General features: G+C 41.8%; 2 protein-coding genes across 7 annotated transcripts in view; both read left to right on the forward strand.

The window, feature by feature from the left end:
- The window catches only part of LOC143956606 (NACHT, LRR and PYD domains-containing protein 12-like), a 198,475-nt gene that overhangs the window by 158,103 nt on the left and 25,701 nt on the right, over positions 1–14,671 (forward strand). The gene's annotated exons all lie outside the window — the stretch shown is intronic.
- Positions 1–14,671, forward strand: part of LOC143956493 (NACHT, LRR and PYD domains-containing protein 12-like) — a 79,789-nt gene that overhangs the window by 40,522 nt on the left and 24,596 nt on the right. For all 6 annotated transcript variants that reach the window (XM_077466676.1, XM_077466677.1, XM_077466675.1 and 3 more), the window contains 3 exons: positions 2,763–2,940; positions 10,157–10,222; positions 11,985–13,689. In XM_077466676.1, coding sequence (XP_077322802.1) covers positions 2,763–2,940; positions 10,157–10,222; positions 11,985–13,689 — 1,949 coding nt within the window. The remainder of the gene's footprint in view (positions 1–2,762; positions 2,941–10,156; positions 10,223–11,984; positions 13,690–14,671) is intronic.

The following is a 14,671-nucleotide window of genomic DNA, read 5'->3' on the forward strand; positions in this document are numbered from 1 at the left end:
TGTCCACCGACTCGGTTGATCGACTGACCTTCATAAAGATGAATCAGTCTTGGATCACCACCAGCTACTAAGCACCTGAAGCTGATGTAACCGAATATTTTTTTTTTAAATGTCACATCCCTTCAAGACTGCCTATGCTGATGCTGAGTTACTGTCCTGTTATGTTGACTGACTATCCTCTTCCTCCTCAAAAATCCCGCTGATATCTTGGAAGAACATTTTTGGTTCTGGGTGATGCCACCAGCCTAATTTTTCAGCCCCTGTTCAACAGGGGCGTGTAATTACAATTTTTGATGCAATGCGTTGCAGCAGGGCTCATTCCTGCACTCCAAATAGAGTATATGGGAGAGGTTGCCATGTTGTGGCACCAGCACCAGTGCCACCAGCCCAATTTTTCAGCCCCCTTTTAACAGGGGCATGTAATTACAATTTTTGATGCAATGCGTTGCAGCAGGGCTCATTCCTGCACACCAACTAGAGAATATGGTACAGGTTGCCGTGTCGTGGCACCAGCACCAGTGCCACCAGACCAATTTTTCAGCCCCCTTTTAACAGGGGCATGTAATAAAATTTTTGATGTAATGTTTTGCAGCAGGGCTCATTCCTGCACTCTCCACTAGAGTATATGGTAGAGGTTGCAGTGTATAGGCCCATTTTGTCAGCCCCTGTTTAACAGGGGCATGTAATACAATTTTTGATGCAATACTTTGCAGCAGGGCTCATTCCTGCACTTCAACTAGAGTATATGGTAGAGGTTGCAGTGTTGTGGCACCAGCCAGCAGTGCCTAAGGCCCAATTTTTCAGCCCCTGTTTAACAGGGACATGTAATTACAATTCTTGATATAATATTTAAGAGCAGGGCCCATTCCTGCGCCCACCGAGAGTAACTGTGAGGACTTATAGTGTTGTGGCACCAGCACCACCACCACAACCACCAAAGGCCCAATTTGTCTACCACTGTTCAACAATGGCATGTAATTACAATTCTTGATATAATCGTTCACAGCGGGGTGCTCCAGCGCCCAACAAGAGTTACTTTGAGGGCTTACAGTTTTGTGGCAACACCAACACCTTAGGCCCCCATTTCTGCAGAGCATATAGGGCAGGCCCCTACTTTCAAACATCCAACTTACAAACGTCTCCTACTTGCAAACGGAAGGAGACAACAGCAAGTGAGATGAAAAAAGATGGACGGCCAAAACAATTATACAGCGGTGATAACCCTTCCCTATGTTTTCCAAAAAGCTTAAAAATAGATTTTTTGATTGGAGCTACACTTTAAAAATGTACCAGTTCAAAATTACAAACATATTCTACTTAACACAACAAACCTACACAGTCCCTGTCTTGTATACTGCTGTTCTGAGTATATAGGGCCTGGGGGCTCCACACCTTTCCTTTTTTATTATTTGGGTAAGGGGTTCCCCTTAATATCTGTACAAGACCCAAAGGGGCTGGTAATGGGCAGGGGGGGCTACCCATGCCATTTTTCTCAATGATTTTCATCCGTATTGCTGGAACCAGATATTACATTAAAACCGCAAGCACATTTGAATGACTTTTTTTCCCTTAAATGTTATTTTGTGCAGGGACTGTTCTAAACACGGGAAACACGTGGCACTTCACAGGCATTCTAAAGACACCCCCAGGCACGATATTTAAAGGAATATTTCACTTTTCTTTCACTTTAATCATCATTAAAATCAGTGCTCCCGAAAAAACTGCCGTTTTTAAAAACATTTTAGGCATTGACCCATGTCCCCTGGGGCAGGAGCCAGGTCCCCAAACCCTTTTTAGGACAGTATCTTGCATATTAGCCATTACAATTAACACTTTTTATTTGAACGTTCGAGTCCCATAGACTTCAATGGGGTTCTAACGTTCGCACCAATTTTCAGTCCGTTCTAAAGTTCTGGTACAAAGCGAACCGGGGGGTGTTCGGCTCATCCCTATTAGTAACTGGAAATGCATATTGGCAGTAAGCTTTTATATTATTATGAGGGAAAAAGGGGGGGGGTAAGTTTTGTTTGTTTACTAAATAAGTTGTACTTTTATTTCAATTTCAAGAATAATACTTTTATATACATTTCACCTTCCCAGTGTAACAAAGTGACTTTAAACTTGTAAGGCCTCATGTACACGGCTGCTGGTATACGAACATTCAGAGACAGTTGGCTGCTTTTTTCAGCTGCCCCTGAACCCATCCAATGTTATCTTATGTGTACATGTACGCAGGTTTGTTTAATGTTGTTTTTAGGCAGTTGAGTTAAGAGGCCTTTTTTGGAAAGAAAAAAAATGAGTTCGGACGCTGAGTTTAGAGGCATTTCAAATGCCAAATGCTTCTAAGCGTGGCTAAACATGGTAACTCGCGTTTAGCCGCGTTTCATTTAAAGGCGTTTTTTGTTTTAGGCTATCTTGAAAAAAAAAAAACCTTTCTTTTTTCAAACGCTTCTAAACCCGCCATGTAAACGCGTCAAAATGGACATTTTAAATGTGGCTTACTATCTGTCAAGTTAAATCATTCAGGTTGTAAAAATGTCCCGTGTGCATTAAGCCTAAAACTACTCTACACTTGTTTTCAAAAATGAACATTTTTCCCCCAAAAAAATGGAAAAAAGTGTTTTTTTTTCCCAATGGCTTCACAATTTCTGGAAATGTTACATCCCTAGTTATGCTCTGATCAGTGATGTATATATATACTTTTGTCTCTACCTGTATGTGTGTTTCAGACCTCCCTGGTAAGAATAATATGTCTGTTTCAGAAATACCGGACAATAAAAGAAGGATTGGGGGTCGCTTGCTTCTCTCACATCTTGTTACTAGATATTCAGATTCGGGGAAGAGGAGCGGTGCTTGGACTCTGGGAATGTCTCTATGCATTGAAGAAAGATCATCCTCACCCTAATTTATTGGCAGTTCTGGATGAGATCAGAGAGAAAGGTAACAGGACTTTGCGTTTGTAATAGCATTTGGGTCAATCATAGGTGACATAGTTACATAGTTAGTAAGGTTGAATAAAGACACCAGTCCATCCAGTTCAACCTGAGTGAGTGTGGGTGCGTGTCTACAATTGTCCCTATCCTTGTACACTGTGTCTCATTAAGATGCTCATCTAGTAAATTATTATTTATTTAAGGTACCCATATAGCGCCGTCAATTTACACAGCGCTCCACACCTACATCGCACACTCACATCGGTCCCTACCTTCAAGGAACCCACAATACAAGGTCCCAAACTCACATTCATATACCAGGGCCAATTGTGGACAGAAGCCAATTAACCTACCACCATGTCTTTGGAGTGTGGGAGGAAACCAGAGGAAAACCACGCAGGCGCAGGGAGAACATGCAAACTCCAGGCAGGTAGTGTCGTGGTTGGGATTTGAACCAGCAACCCTTTTTCCTGCTAGGCGAGAGTGCTATATTGGCAATACACCAATATGCTGCAGTGGAACAGACTATTGCATGAGGCTGTGCACCCTAAAGCTCAAACACACATGTATGTATGTATGTATATATACACAATCACACTTATAAATGTACACAAACATTTCTAAATTTATTAAAACATGGATGGTGTCAGCAGGGCAGAGAATGGTGTCAGTTGGGCAGTGGATGGTGTCAGTAGGGCAGTGGAGGGTGTGAGTTGGGCAGTTGATGGTGTGCGTTGGGCAGAGACTGGTGTCAGTTGAGCAGTGGACGGTGTCAGTAGGGCAGTGGATGGTGTCAGTAGTGCGGCGGATGGTGTCAGTAGTGCAGTGGACAGTGTCAGTAGGGCAGTGGACGGTGTCAGTAGGGCAGTGGACGGTGTCAGTAGGGCAGTGGACGGTGTCAGTAGGGCAGTGGACAGTGTCAGTAGGGCAGTGGACAGTGTCAGTAGGGCAGTGGATGGTGTCAGTAGGGCAGTGGATGGTGTATGTAGGGCAGAGATTGGTGTCAGTAGGGCAGTGGACGGTGGCAGTAGGGCAGTGGACAGTGTCAGTAGAGCAGTGGACAGTGTCGGTAAAGCAGTGGACGGTGTCGGTAGGGCAGTGGACGGTGTCAGTAGGGCAGAGGACGTGTCAGTAGGGCAGAGGACAGTGTCAGTAGGGCAGTGGACGGTGTCAGTAGGGCAATGGATGTCAGTAGGGCAGTGGACGGTGTCAGTAGGGCAGTGGACGGTGTCAGTAGGGCAGTGGACGGTGTCAGTAGGGCAGTGGATGGTGTCAGTTGAGCAATGGATGGTGTCTGTAGTAGACATGTGCATTAGTTTTCGTCCGAATGCATTTTCGTCCGAATTACAGGTATTTTCGTTTTGACAAACGATAACGAAAGTGCAAAATCCGAAAAACGAAAGATCCGACATAAATAAATGCTTTATTTTCATTTTCGTTGTTACAACAGTTCGATATAGAATAGGAGATTCAACGTGACTCTGACAATAACAATCTGCGTCTATTGAACCTGTGGTCGAATGTGCCTAACCTTATCTCTGACACTGTGAGACTTAGAGCATTCATTCAACATGAACGACGGAGATTCGACAAAGCAATGAAAAACACACACGTTTATAATAATATTCGACGGAGCATCGAAACTGTACGATGCTGCAATCGTACATTTCCGGAGTCAAATGCTCTGCCTATAGGCTATATAATGTTTAGCAGCTCTGTCGAATCTTCTTTATACATTCGACACACACCATAAGCCTTCAAAGACAGATGCGACCGTAATTCAGGTGGATTTTCAGATGAATGCAATTTTTGAACGAAAAACGAAATAAATAAAAACGAATTTCAGGACTAACTAAATAAATTAATTTTTCGGACGAAAACGAAATTCCGAAAGGAAATATTTCACTCTGCACATGTCTAGTCTGTAGTGCAGTGGACATTGTCAGTAGGGCAGTGGACGGTGTCAGTAGGGCAGTGGACGGTGTCAGTAGGGCAGTTGATGGTGTATGTAGGGCAGTGGATGGTGTCTGTAGGGCAGTGGATGGTGTATGTAGGGCAGAGATTGGTGTCAGTAGGGCAGTGGACGGTGTCAGTAGGGCAGTGGATGGTGTATGTAGGGCAGTGGATGGTGTCAGTAGGGCAGTGGACGGTGTCAGTAGGGCAGTGGATGGTGTCAGTAGAGCAGTGGACGGTGTCAGTAGAGCAGTGGACAGTGTCAGTAGGGCAGTGGATGGTGTCGGTAGGGCAGTGGATGGTGTTGGTAGGGCAGTGGACAGTGTCAGTAGTGCAATGGACGGTGTCAGTAGGGCAGTGGATGGTGTCAGTAGAGCAGTGGACGGTGTCAGTAGGGCAGTGGATGGTGTCGGTAGGGCAGTGGATGGTGTCAGTAGGGCAGTGGACGGTGTCAGTAGGGCAGTGGATGGTGTACGTAGGGCAGAGATTGGTGTCAGTTGGGCAGTGGACAATGTCAGTAGTTTTTAACTTTTTTTTTTTTTTTTAAATAAAGGTACATTTAGCTACAATTTTCTATTTTCCCTATGTATGGTGACTTTTGGGACATCCTATAATAAGAGCCTGTTTAGACAGCTTTAAAATGCATATTTTTGTGGGTCTGACTCAGATGGATGTGATCATGGCATACTGTAGATTTTTTTAACTAAATAATATTTATTATTAATCATATTTGTGACGGAACTGATCCCACACTCCGATTGAGTGCTTCCGTCAGTATACCGCTTCCTAAGTCCTGGAACACAAGTCCAATCGATCTGGCTATAGGAACCCCCAAGAACTAGACGACACCAGTCTTAGGAGGACATCAGGAATGACCTTTATTCGAGATCTCACACAATATATATATATACAGCGGGGTAACTAAAACCTAACCTAATTAGCATGAGCTAATTATCTAATCAACACTCAGACTAGTTTGACTGAAGGGATAAGACATTTCGGCTCCTAGCTCACAATTCAATGAACATTACTGTAAACATAAACAAAAGATTAATTAGCACAAACAACAACGTTTGGAATGTCCTTACAAGCCAGACTAGACTCATTTACACAACAGACAGGTGTCTGGAGTTAATGACATTAGCATCTGACAGTGTGTGTCCCAACAGCATGAGACAACACACATTATATATACATATATACAGTATTGAATCTGACTAGCACAGATTATAGTGGGGTTCTCATTCACCCTGTGCCCCTTAAAATCCAGGGCCCATAATCGATCGGCAAGAGGCTCGCACTCAGTCCTCTCAAAAAGCCTGTGTCCTGGCTAGGTCTGTCACAATATTATTAAGCAATCATTTTTTTCCCCCTTTTCTTCCATTCGGGGTGTTGAATTTATTACCGGGTAACTCCTTCCTTTTCTATTTTTTTATTTTATCAAAAAAAGATACAACATCATAAAATATTGTGTATTATCTTACAACACATTAAAATATTATGTTTATCTTTCTTCTCCCTCCCAACCCAACCCCACCACCTACACCCCTCCACACCCCTCCACACCCCTCCACGCCCCTCCACACCCCTACATGTACACCACTGAATCATTACTTATGTGTATATTTCTATTAATTACTGGGCCTGCTATTTTGGCTTCCGGGGATGAACAAGGACCCTCCAAAGACCAGAGAACTGTGCGGGAGCAAAAAGCACCCCGAGCCTCCCGAGGAAGAGCGGCAAGAGCGGCAGGTGACTAAAAAAAAAGAGGGGGAAAAAAACCCCTATTGTCCGCTCATTGCCCTCCCCCTATAGGGGACACCTCATCTCATCTAACCAGGGCCTCCACATTCTCTCGAACTTCCTATAGTTACCTTGCGTAAGGTATACCACTCTCTCACTCCAAACTATTGAGTTGATAGTCTCTACCCACTTCTTCACTGTCAGGGTCGGAATTGTTATTCCCGGAAAAAACCTTCAATTTTTTCCCCCACTGTCTCCTCTATTAGACTTATACAGAGACTTATAGTATTCGCTAAATGTATGCAATGGAAATCTCCCCACTTGATGTCCTAACCGCCGAGACAGTGGATGGAGGGTATTAGATCTGATCAGCAGGGAAAGCGTACGCCCCACTCTCTCCCCTTCTCCAAACTGGCACTGGCTCTGGAATATTCACCTATTCTCTGACTTCCTTATGATGGACATTTTATAGACTTGTTGCTTGTCTAGCCATTCCTTTTGCCTGGGGTTGGGTCCGCGACATATCACATCTCTGCCTTTGTCACCTCTTTCCTACTGTCCCTTTACCACTCTCTATATTTCCCCTTCGTACTTGCCACTTGTTGGATCAAAAGACCTCTGAGATAGGCCTTCAGGGAGTTTCAAATCACTCCGGCTGGAGCCGTCCCTGTATTGATTTGTGCAAATTCTTTTAGTCCGATCATCCCTTCTCCAGGATTGCCAATCAATTCCAGCCAGAAAGAGCTGATTTTCCACCCTCTAAGCTGGGTCTTGCCCCCTGCGTTTATTGTCAATGCAAGCGGGGAGTGGTCCCAGACTCCTCTTGGGCCATACTCTATATTCCTTACCAGCAATGCTGCTTCTCTATTGCCGAGGGCTATATCTATTCTAGAGAGAATGAGGTAAGAGCTTGAAAAGCAGGAAGGAATATTGCTGCTCCTGTGGATAGCGCATTCACCATATGTCACTCAACCCCCTTTCCTCCAGATATTATACTGATTGTGGTAATTATAGTGATATTATAGTAATGTTATAACAAGCAGGTCTGAAGGAAAAAAAAGGAAAAGGGGGGAGAAAAGGGGGAAGGGAGGCAAAAGTCTAGAGAAAAATAGAAAAAAAACAGCTCTCAAACAACTTACCCCCTCTGCCCCGCCTCCCTCATCTATATCTATACATAATCAAAACAGTTCTATGTTCTTTATATTCCACAGTTCTACAGGTCCTTCTTATTTTCCTCCAACCACTGTGCCGTGTCTGCCGGTGAGTTAAAGAAAAAAGTTCCACCAAGTGCAGTCACCCGTAAGTGGGCTGGATATAGCAAAGCATATACTATCTTGTATTTTATCAACAAGCGTTTAATTGGTATAAATTCAGCTCTACGTTTCTGGAGAGCTGGTGAAAAGTCGGGGTACAGGGAAACCTAACCCCATTATACTTAATGTCCCCCATCTTTCTAGCCATCTGTAGCAGGGTCACCTTATCATTGTAATTCAAAAGTTTTAGAATTATGGGCCTAGGATAGTTATCCACCTGTCAAGCTGTAAGGGGGACTCGATGGGCTCTTTGGATCACAAAAAGTGGTGTAAAGGTACTAGTAGGCCCAAATATCTCCCTAAACCACCCCTCCAGGAATGTTATGGGATTAGGGCCTTCGCTCTGCTCTAGCAAGCCAATCACTCGCAGATTATTCCTACGGGTACTGTTTTCCATCTCATCAAGTTTAGTCCCTGCACGTCCATTTGTTCCTTCAACCCTTTGAATTCTCGCTTTAATGGGAATAACTCATCCTCAACTGTGCTTAGTCTCTCCTCTAAGGCAGTAGTTCTTTCCACTGTCTTACACAGTTCATGGCCCATTGTGAGTATTTCCTCCTTAATGCTTTTTAGCTGGCTATTAAGACTAGTAATCAAATCTTTACAGGCATTAACCGCATTTAAGACATTTTTGTGGGTCTGCCTCAGATGGATGTGATCATGGCATAGATTTATTTATTTTTTTAAACCAAATAAGCTTTATTATTAATCATATTATTAAGCATTAATATTAATCATTTTATTTTTATTTTACCTATAATTTGTAGATTATCAAAAGAAAATAGAAAACAATTCTTGCACTATATATCTTCCTTCTTAATTTATGATCTACTACATATAATATCCCTTGGGGGGGAGAAGCAAATTGGGATTGGAACCTGTATTTCTTACCCCCCCCCCCACCCTACCCTTGCTATCTCACCTATCTTACCCTATCTCCCAATCCCTGCTGGTGAAAAGTCGGGGTACAGGGAAACCTAACCCCATTATACTTAATGTCCCCCATCTTTCTAGCCTTCTGTAGCAGGGTCACCTTATCGTTATAATTCAAAAGTTTTAGAATTATGGGCCTAGGATAGTTATCCACCTGCCGAGCTGTAAGGGGGACTCGATGGGCTCTTTCGATCACAAAAAGTGGTGTAAAGGTACTAGTAGGCCCAAATATCTCCCTAAACCACCCCTCCAGGAATGTTATGGGATTAGGGCCTTCGCTCTGCTCTGGCAAGCCAATCACTCGCAGATTATTCCTACGGTTTCTGTTTTCCATCTCATCAAGTTTAGTGCCTGCACGTCCATTTGTTCCTTCAACCCTTTGAATTCTCGCTTTAATGGGAATAACTCATCCTCAACTGTGCTTAGTCTCTCCTCTAAGGCAGTAGTTCTTTACACTGTCTTACACAGTTCATGGCACATTGTGAGTATTTCCTCCTTAATGCTTTTTAGCTGGCTATTAAGACTAATAATCAAATCTTTACAGGCATTAACCGCATTTAAGACATTTTTGTGGGTCTGCCTCAGATGGATGTGATCATAGCATAGATTTATTTATTTTTTAAAACCAAATAAGCTTTATTATTAATCATATTATTAAGCATTAAAATTCATCATTTTATTTTTATTTTACCTATAATTTATAGATTATCAAAAGAAAATAGAAAACAATTCTTGCACTATATATCTTCCATCTCATTCATCATATTATTAAGCATTAATATTAATCATTTTATTTTTATTTTACCTATAATTTGTAGACTATTAAAAGAAAATAGAAAACAATTCTTGCACTATATATCTTCCTTCTTAATTTATAATCAGCTACATATAATATCCCTTGGGGGGGAGAAGCCTTGTAGTGTCCATCCATGGGCCCCATATTCTCCTACAAACTTTTTTACACCTCCCCTTTTCATATACACATATTTTTCTTTTCTTATCGTATCATTCACCGCCTTTCCCCTTTCCCTATACTGTATGTTGTTGGTGTCGGAGTCAATCACCTCTGTGCAATCAACTTATGAGCCTTAAATAAGCATCTAAGTCCTTGCAGTCTGTACAGTGGATGGTAATGTGTCCCCATTCATATGGCCTAATATACATAGCATTGGGTCTAATCTAAACGCTTCCCCAAATATGGAATTTACAGTACTAATAATTTCCATATAATTTGGGGCACCTCCCCAATGACATCGATTTTAATGATTTATTTCTCTATAGGTGAGGGTTTGGTGAATCAGATTCTGTTGGATGAATTCGGACACTACTTGACTCCGGAGCTAAAAGGTAATAGATGAAAAATGTTAACAATTTTCTCAAAAGTGCAGATCAGGTGGTGCTATGAATTCAGACATCCCCCTTTAGGTCATACAATTTACATAACAAAATGTGTTAACCCTTTTGCTGCCAGAGATTTTGCATTTTTTTTTCATTTGTTAGAAGTTTTTGACATATTTTCAGTAAAAAAAAAAAAACTAAAGCTACTTTTAGTACACATAACTGCAATACATTACCCAATTATAAGATTTATCTGAAATATAAAAAAATTAGCTTGCATTGAGTAAATAAATATCTAAATGTGTCAAGCCTTAGGCTCGGTTCACACCAGACGTGGCACGACTTGCCGCGCCGCGACCTGCCGCGACCTGCCGCGACCTCAGCGGCGACTTGGAAAACGACTTCTGTATAGAAGTCAATGCAAGTCGCCCGAGGTCGCCGCAAAAGTAGTACAGGAACCTTTTTTCTAAGTCGGAGCGACTCGAGTCGCTCCTATTAGAACGGTTCCGTAGTACAGAACGGGGGCGACTTGTCAGGTCGCGGCGTGGCAAGTCGTGTCGCGTCTGGTGTGAACCGAGCCTTAAAATGGTGTTCACCCGTGAAATGGCAACAGACTTCATACCCAAAACTGTTCATAGTGTGTTACCAGTACTAACATATAAGATACTATCTGAGAAAGTGAACGTCAGAATAATTTACAAAACTGAACAAAGATAGCATAAACCAAGTGTGGTTAACCTGTATCATAGAGGAGATACCACCATTGCTCACTTGCATTCCAAGTTTAAAGTGAGCTTGTTGGTTTCAGTCTCCTGAAGTCACACTACAAATCATTAGAGCGCCCTCCAGCTACAGCCTAGTAATAGCATTACTGGGAGGTCTATTTATTTACTTGCTACATTTGTGTATAGTATGTAGGCTTGTGCAATTCGTTTCGTAACGAATCAAAATACGGCCAAATTTTGCATCTTTCGGATATTCGGGTGCATCTGAGTGTCCGCATAAAAAAATAACGAATAACAACGAATACAAAAGAAATATAACGAATGAATTAGAATGAATTTGAATGAATTTGGTAATTCTTTAAAGATCTAATGAAACAAAAGGTCAGCTCAAAGTAAATCTTATAGTCCAATCAGCTAATTAATTTTGTGTCGGAGGTTGGATTACTGGCAAAGTGCATTCCTGAGAACTGAGTTAGAAGGGTGTTGTATTGTATTTGAGCCGAGGAGAAGAGACGTTGTCATTGTGTGTTAAAAGATTCAATAAACAAAGGACTTTCCAAACTACAAATCATTATCACGAATGTCTATACATATATAAATAGCGAATTTCAATGAATACGAACAAATTAATTCGACACTCTACGAATAATAACGAATTATCAGAAAACGTATTAACGTAACATAACGAATATAACAGAACGAAATGATGTCTTTTACGAATGACAATGAACCGAAACAAAACGAAATTTCCCGTTGTGCACAAGTCTAATAGTATGTATGCATGTGAAAAAGGGGTCTTCTTAGAATCCAAGCCCCTCGAGGACAGGGACTGATGTGAATGAATAATATGTATAGTGCTGTTAGTGAAATATCGGTGATCAATATAAATGCCTGTAATTAAAATAAACTGCAATCAGTTTGTTTATACATCTAATCTTCCCTCAATATTCTCAGAACAGAAGAAGTTACAAATTTTCTTAGTCTAAACATAGCAGTGTCAATTTCTGACTAACCTGAGCCATAAACTATTCTCGTTCTATTCCCAGATATTCAGGAAAAGCACAAACACCATCTGATGCAGAAGACTGAGACACTATTGGAGCATAGACCCCCAGGAACAACCCAGGAACCACAAAGATTCCCCATCAATGAGCGTCATGTGAACCTTATTGTAGTTTCCACTGATCAGTTCAGGCATCGTCCCCAGAATGAGCTAATACAGACCGGGGTAAAACACGAGGAATTCTTGAAAAAAACACAGACTGGACTGGAACACATTTTCCTCAACAAGCTGTTCTGCTGGAACCAGCAGTCCCAATGTGTACCACGTGCAGTAATGGTGAGTGGAGTGCCAGGAATAGGGAAGACCACAATGATGCAGAAGTTTGTCTATGATTGGGTGACCGGAAAACACTACCAGAGATTTGCATTTGTCTTCTTCTTCAAATTCCGGGACCTTAATAAAATGGAAAAGGTCAACATAGAGGAGATGATCCTTCACCAATATCCATATCTGGAGGGTTGGATTGGAGATATTTTTCAACGACCGGAGAGACTTCTGTTCATATTTGATGGGTTAGATGAAAGTATTCACCAACTGGATTTCAAATCAAGTAGACACTTTTCTGACAAGACAATATCTGGGGAGATTGTGGTCCGTTTGGTAAGGCAGAGTCTTCTTAAGGGTTGCTCTGTACTGATAACCAGCCGCCCAACCAGACTGGCATCAGTTGATACCAGTGTTTTCCAGAGAATAGCTGAGATCATGGGATTTCTCCATGGAGACAGACTGACCTTCTTTAATAATTTCTTTGGAAATGAGGAATTATCAGAGAAGGCTTTTCATTATGTGCAGGAGAATGACACGCTGTACACTTTCTGTTATATCCCATCATACTGCTGGATCATCTGTACAGTGTTATCAATGTGCTTCAGAGCCCAACCAACAATCACTGACCAGCTGATGACATCACTACCCAAAACAGTGACACAACTCTTTGTGACATTTGTCTCCAACATTCTGGCCAATCACTGCCAGAATAAAGATGGCGACCCCACTGTCCGGGAACTGCTGACATCTATTGGGTGGATGGCAGAACATGGAGTCATGAGTCACATGATTGTATTTGATGATCGTCATCTGGAGTCATTCCGTGTGAGAAATGATAATCATCTCTTTTCATGTTTCATGATGGAATCTGGTCGGCCTCCTAATATGGATTACACCTTCTTACATTTCACTTTTCAGGAGTTTTTTGCTGCTTTAGTCCATTTTATTGCCTATAATCCTGACAGATTACAGAAAACACTTGATGAGGCAGAATCTCACGAAGACGGCCGTGCTGAAATACTCCTCCATTTTCTCTGCGGTCTCTCAGACTCTTCTACTAGATCCATGTTAAAGTCTCATGTGGGAGAATTGTCTTTTCCGGCCGCCAAACATGTCATCACCTGGATCCAGAAGAAAATTGCAAAAAAAATACCTGACAAAACCCAAACAGTCAACAGAGAGCTTCTTAATGAATTCTATTATCTCCATGAGAGCAGGAATAAGGCTCTGGTGTCACAATGTATTGGGTCAAATAAAGTTGGCTTTTCTAATGTCCCCCTCAGCCCTCTGGACTGCTCTGTGCTGTCTTTTATCCTTCAATCCCTCAAAGAGACACAAGATGTAAATCTAAGTTCATGTAACATTCAGGATGAAGGATTGAAGAAACTTATACCAGCTCTACACAACATGAAGAGTCTGAGGTAAGTAATAAATATGATTAATCACCATGCTGTATTCAAATGGTAATTTCAGTTTTTTTTTCCAGAGAAATTATTAATTATTGGTGTGATTTGTTTTCTATGATATGCAGATATGTACATATCTATTTATGTGAATACATCAGATAATACTTAAAGTCACTGTAAAGTAAAAGCAATTCCCTCCATTAAGATAAAAAATAAGGATGAGCCGGACACCCCCCCCGGTTCGGTTCACACCAGAACTTGCAAACAGGCAAAAAATTTGGACGAACACGTTAAAGTCTATGAGACACGAACATGAAAAACCAAAAGTGCCAATTTTAAAGGCTTCTATGCAAATTATTGTCATAAAAAGTGTTTGGGGACCGGGTCCTGCCCCAGGGGGCATGTATCAATGCAAAAAAAAGTTTTAAAAATTGCCGTTTTTTCGGGAGCAGTGATTTTAATAATGCTTAAAGCGAAACAATAAAAATGAAATATTCCTTTAAATATCAGGCCTGGGGGGGTGTCTATAGTCTGCCTGTAAAGTGGCGCAGTTTTCCCGTGTTTAGAACAGTACCACAGCAAAATTACATTTCTAAAGGAAACACAAAGTTATTTAAAACTGATCGCAGCTGTAATGAATTGTCGAATCTCTGCAATATAGATAAAACTCATTGAAAAAAATGGCATGGGCTCCCCCCCAGTCCATTACCAGGCCCTTTGGGTCTAGCATGAATATTAAGGGGAACCCCGAAGCAAAAATTTGAAAAGAAATTTAGTTAGGGTCCCCCCAAAATCCATACCAGGCCCTTCAGGTCTGGTATAGATATTAAGGGGAACCCTGTACCAATTTTCTTTTGAAAAAATGAAGCAGGGCCCCCCCAAATCCAAACCAGACCCTTATCCGAGCACGTGACCTGACAGGCCACAGGAAAAGAGGGGGAATGAGAGAGCAGCTCCCCTCCTGAAATGTAACAGGCCACATGCCCTCAACATGAGG

This window comes from Lithobates pipiens, unplaced genomic scaffold (assembly GCF_037356315.1).
Source record: "Lithobates pipiens isolate NorthernLeopardFrog02 unplaced genomic scaffold, aLitPip1_a1.2 Scaffold_37, whole genome shotgun sequence".
In the NCBI taxonomy this organism is placed as follows: Eukaryota; Metazoa; Chordata; class Amphibia; order Anura; family Ranidae; genus Lithobates; species Lithobates pipiens.